General features: G+C 38.9%; 1 protein-coding gene across 1 annotated transcript in view; it reads left to right on the forward strand.

The window, feature by feature from the left end:
• The window catches only part of LOC141055839 (uncharacterized), a 64,053-nt gene extending 59,053 nt beyond the window's left edge, over positions 1-5,000 (forward strand). The window contains exon 7 of the mRNA XM_073552549.1: positions 1,071-5,000. Within this exon, the coding sequence (XP_073408650.1) occupies positions 1,071-2,683 (1,613 nt within the window). The 3' untranslated portion in view covers positions 2,684-5,000. The remainder of the gene's footprint in view (positions 1-1,070) is intronic.
• The last annotated feature ends 1,000 nt before the right edge of the window (positions 5,001-6,000 follow it).

Consider the following 6,000-nt stretch of genomic DNA (forward strand, 5'->3'; position numbering starts at 1 on the left):
GGCCACAGTGTTACCTGCTGTTCTGTGGTGTGACATGACAAGATGCATAGCCAGGTCAGAACCAGGAGGGCAGAGAAAATACAAAATTAAAAGACACACAAGTAGTCAGTACACGGGCGGTGGTTACAACAGGAAACAAATACACAAGCCGGGACCTGAGCACAGAGGACTGAACCAAAGGAGAACCAGGCTGTATCTGGAAGCCTCCGGCAGTATGCTTAGAGCTTTAGTAGGGTGTGGTGCTTTCCAATTGGCTGAATCAGGGAGCAGATTACTTCAGCTAGACAGCACACTCACCTATACTGCAAGGTTGGATGGTACTACAGGTCCCAAGCACCCTATTCTTAGTGGCTGGGTAGAGCCGGTGCCACCCAGAGCTTCTGGTTCTGACGTCTCCTCCATTACCAGCGCCGCCTGCAGATTAAATAAATCCTGGTGACAGAAGCAGACATCGCAGGAGCAGATCCCAGAGGAGATGGGACACATCATTTGGAGAAGTCCTAATATGACAAAATAACAGAAAACCCAAGCAGTAGAAATCCCCATAAAATGAATCCATTTTGTAAATTATACCTCTCTGGGAATTAATCCATAGGAATAGTGACTATTTTCACTCCACAGGCACTTTCTGCAAATTGTCATGCAATGGATTTTGGAGAGTGAAAATTGCAATTTTGTAAATTTAGTGGGTTCTCCTCACTATATTGATGCCAAATACATGGAAGTTAAATGTGGTTTGGGCACACTGCAAGGCTCAAAAATGAGGCAGAGATTTGACTTTGGGAGAGTGGATATTGCAGGCTTGGTTTATGGAAGCCATGTTGCTTTTCAAGAGCCTTTGAGCCGCATATAATGTGGACACCTTCTGTTTTTCCACTGACAGAGCACAGACCTGAGTTGGGGTTTGTTTTTTGCTGGATGAGTAGAAGTTTTTATTGGTATTATTTTCACATACTTATCATTTATTTTACATAACTTGCCATTTTTATAGACAGTAAGTATAAATGTTAAAAAAAATAAAATTCATGGATATTTTATTCAAAAATAATAATTGGTTTTATTCTTGGCAGATTACTGTACCAGGAGATTAGATGGACAGATGACACCTTCATTTTTTAAATCTGATGATCTTGAGAACCCACAAGATACAATTGAAGTGAATGCCATTACTCCAGATATACCATCATCCCTTCACAGCAAAGATCTCTCATCTGATCCTTTGAAACAGGTCCTGTCTTCTGATTCATTACCTACTACTAAGGAAAATCAAAGTCACAAGATAAGCATTAAAAACCAAATTGCTCCTAAAGCAAAAAAGCCAGAATATGGAAATAGTTTTCCCCTCGAAATGTCTTTTCCAAAGAAATCAAATCTTATCAAACATCAAAAAATTAACATAGTAGAGAATATATTTTCTTGTTGCAAATGTGGGAAATGTTTTAACAATAAATCAAATCTTGTTAGTCACCAGAGAACTCACAGTGGGGAGAAGCCATTTTCATGTTCAGAATGTGGAAAATGTTTTCCAGAGAAATCGGGTCTTAGCAAACATCAGAGAACTCACACAGGGGAGAAGCCATATTTATGTACAGAATGCGGGAAAAGTTTTACAAAGAAATCTAGTCTTATCGCACATCAGAGAATTCACACAGGGGAAAAGCCATGTTTATGTGCAGAATGCGGGAAAAGTTTCACAAAGAAATCAAGTCTTATCACACATCAGAGAACTCACAGTGGGGAGAAGCCATTTTCATGTTCAGAATGTGGAAAATGTTTTCCAGAGAAATCGGGTCTTATCAAACATCAGAGAACTCACACAGGGGAGAAGCCATGTTTATGTACAGAATGCGGGAAAAGTTTTGCAAAGAAGTCAAATCTTATCACACATCAGAGATCTCACACAGGGGAGAAGCCATATTTATGTACAGAATGCGGGAAAAGTTTTACAAAGAAATCAAGTCTTATCACACATCAGAGAACTCACAGTGGGGAGAAGCCATTTTCATGTTCAGAATGTGGAAAATGTTTTACAGTGAAATCGGGTCTTATCACACATCGGAGAACTCACACAGGGGAGAAGCCATGTTTATGTACAGAATGCGGGAGAAGTTTTACAAAGAAATCAAGTCTTATCACACATCAGAGAACTCACGCAGGGGAGAAGCCATGTTTATGTACAGAATGCGGGAAAAGTTTTACAAAGAAATCAAGTCTTATCAAACATCAGAGAACTCACACTGGGGAGAAGCCATTTTCATGTTCAGAATGTGGAAAATGTTTTGGACAAAAATGGAGTTTTGTTATGCACCAAAGAACTCACACAGGGGAGAAGCCTTTTTCATGTTTAGAATGTGGGAAATGTTTTAATTGGAAATCCTGTGCTGTGGTTCACCAGAGAACACACACAGGGGAGAAGCCTTTTTCATGTTTAGAATGTGGGAAATGTTTTAACCAGAAATCTGATCTTATTAGTCACCAGAGAATTCACACTGGGGAGAAGCCTTATTCATGTTCAGAATGTGGAAAATGTTTTATCCAGAAATCAGATCTTGTTGGTCACCAGAGAATTCACACTGGTGAGAAGCCTTTTTCATGTTCAGAATGTGGAAAATGTATTGCACTGAAATCAAATTTTTTAAAGCACCAAAGAATTCACACTAGGGATAAGCCTTTTTCATGTTAGGAATGTGGAAAATGTTTTACAAAGAAATCAACTCTTGTTACCCATCAGAGAAATCACACAGAGGTGAAGTCAATTTAATGGAAAATGTTTTGTGAAGAAATCATCGCTTCTTAGTCACCAGAGTTGTCACACAGGGGAGAAGCCTTTTTATATTCTTAATGGTGGAAATGTTTTACTTGGAAAGACACACTTTTAGCAAGAAAAAAATCTGCTCTTTCCTCCAGCCCCACACTTAAGTAATCGATTGGTGCAGAGCAGGAGAGGAAGGTACTGGGACCTTCACAGAGGCTGCACGTCCTGAGTGAGCAGCTAAAGAACCAAACTAGCTCAAGGACCTTTCAGATTATGTAACACTGTTTTACATATTTTCAAAAGTTGTCAGGTTCAGTTATGAAATGAGCCGTTTCTTAATGATTTTGATCTCCTAAATTCAAATATGACAATTAAAATTTTTATATTGTAGAAAAAACCTCGGCACACAAAAAATTAATCCAGTATTTCAATATTTATTAATTCAAAATAGATGGAATCGGACCAAAAATTAATACAGATAATCAGTAATCAACGTTTCGGCTGTTAGGCCTTTATCAAGAATTTATCTGAAACAAACAAAATAATAGAAAATCAAATTAAGAAGGAAAAAACCTTCACACAAAAAAGGAACCATCGGTTCATATATTACATACAGGTCACATATATACACTGGTTGACAAAATACATATATTTAAGAATTATTAGCAATTCTGTTACATCTCATGAAAATTAATATAGAGAAATTATCATAAATAGTCCCCATCAAGAGTAGACTTCCCATATTTTTACAATATACACAAAACAACAGTATATAGCTATCAAATAGCAAGTGAAGCTGATACCTGTGTGAAAAGGGTCCTAAATCGCCAAAGCAAGGATTCATCATATGTTCCCCTCACATAGAAAAACTGGATTACCTTTATATAAAAAAAACCCAAGTGTATAATGAGAAACTACATATAGGAAGAAAATCCATATCCTCAGGTGCAGTGACCGTTTAAGAAAAAAACTAAATCTATTGAGACATACCATATAGATATTCGTCCAGGGAGCGTGTCGATGTGCGCCATTAGAAGGTAAGAGGTGCTCTGCTAAGCGTCATGTACATACACGCGCTCTATAGGCAAGTGAAGTCAATGACTTCCGGGGTAGCGAGCAGCGTCCGTGAGACTATACTGCGCATGTGCCACCGGAATCCGTCGAAAAAAGCCTAAGTGTGCACTGATCTGGGTACGTCATGCATCGGAGAATCACCAGGAAGTCCCGTGTTCATTCAGCCTCACTACTAGTGTCCATGGAAAAGAAGTGCGCCGACACCACCAGAGAAGTGTTGATAAACGGGGTCATTTATCGTGGGTGTGATCAGTTTGTAACGGAAGAAAAAAGGAAAATAATTGATAATAACTAAGTAACTCTGCTTTGGTTATAAAATAATATAAATCCCTCGAGGCACTGTTAACCCTATTTCTGACAAATGCTATTCTATTATTATTCTTGCCATCAAACAATTCTTCTATGTGAAAAATTAATAAAAAGATCTAGTAACGCTCACACTTCATAGTACCACAGCACACATTAACAGAATACCATAAGTGTGAATATTATTGCAAATTAACATTTAACCCCTTAACCCCCAAGGGTGGTTTGCACATTCATGACCGGGCCAATTTTTACAATTCTGACCACTGTCCCTTTATGAGGTCATAACTCTGGAACGCTTCCATGGATCCCGGTGATTCTGACATTGTTTTATCGTGACATATTGTACTTCATGTTAGTGGTAAGATTTCATTCAAATAACTTGCGTTTATTTGTGAAAAAAAACGGAAATTTGGCGAAAATTTTGAAAATTTCGCAATTTTCCAACTTTGAATTTTTATGCCCTTAAATCACAGAGATACGGCACACAATAAACTTAATAAGTAACATTTCCCACATGTTTACTTTACATCAGCACAATTTTGGAACCAAAATTTTTTTCTGTTAGGAAGTTATAAGGGTTAAAAGTTGACCAGCGATTTCTCATTTTTGCAACACCATTTTATTTTTACGGACCACATCACATTTGAAGCCACTTTGAGGGGTCTATATGATAGAAAATACCAAAAAGTGACACCATTCTAAAAACTGCACCCCTCAAGGTGCTCAAAACCATATTCAAGAAGTTTATTAACCCTTCAGGTGCTTCACAGGAATTTTTTGAATGTTTAAAAAAAAAAATGAACATTAACTTTTTTTCACAAAAAAATTACTTCAGGTCCAATTTTTTTATTTTACCAAGGGTAACAGGAGAAATTGGACTGCAAAAGTTATTGTGCCATTTGTCCTGAGTATGCTGATACCTGATATGTGGAGGGGAACCACTGTTTGGGCGCATGGCAGAGCTCAGAAGGGAAGGAGCGCCGTTTGACTTTTTCAATGCAAAATTGGCTGGAATTCAGATCGAACGCCATGTCTCGTTTGGAGAGCCCCTGATGTGCCTAAACAGTGGAAACCCCCCACAAGTGACCCCATTTTGGAAACCAAACCCCCCAAGGAACTTATCTAGATATGTGGTGAGTAGTTTGAACCCACAAGGGCTTCACAGAAGTTTATAATGTACAGTCGTACAATTAAAAAATGAAATTTTTTCCACAAACATGATCTTTTCACCCCCAATTTTTATTTTCCCATGGGTAAAAGGACCCTAAATGTTATTGTGCAATTTGTCCTGACTACACTGATACCCCATATGTGGGGGTAAACGACTCCAGCGCCATTTGACTTTTTTGGCTGGAATTGGGATTGGACGCCATGCCGCATTTGAAAAGCCCCTGATGTGCCTAAGCAGTGGAAACCCCCCACAGATGACACCATTTTGGAAACTAGACCCCCCAAGGAAGTTATCTAGATGTGTGGTGAGCACTTTGAGCCCCCCCAGTGCTTCACAGAAGTTTATAATGCCCGGGCGTGAAAATAAAAAAATCATTTTTTCCACAAACATGATCTTTTAGTCCCCAATTTTTTTTATTTTCCCAAGGGTACCGGGAGAAATTGGACCCCAAAAGTTGTTGTCCAATTTGTCCTGAGTACGCTGATACCCCATATGTGGGAGAAAACTACTGTATGGGCACACGTCAGGGCTCGGAAGGAAAGTAGTTAGGTTTTGGAATGCAGACTTTGATGGAATGGTCTGCGAGTGTCATGTCTTTGGAGAGCCCCAGATGTACCTAAACTGTTGAAACTCCCCACAAGTGACACCATTTTGGAAACTAGACCCCCCACGGAACTTATCTAGATGTGTG

The sequence above is a fragment of the Dendrobates tinctorius genome, unplaced genomic scaffold (assembly GCF_039654945.1).
Source record: "Dendrobates tinctorius isolate UK_male_01 unplaced genomic scaffold, ASM3965494v1 ptg000192l, whole genome shotgun sequence".
Lineage (NCBI taxonomy): Eukaryota > Metazoa > Chordata > Amphibia > Anura > Dendrobatidae > Dendrobates > Dendrobates tinctorius.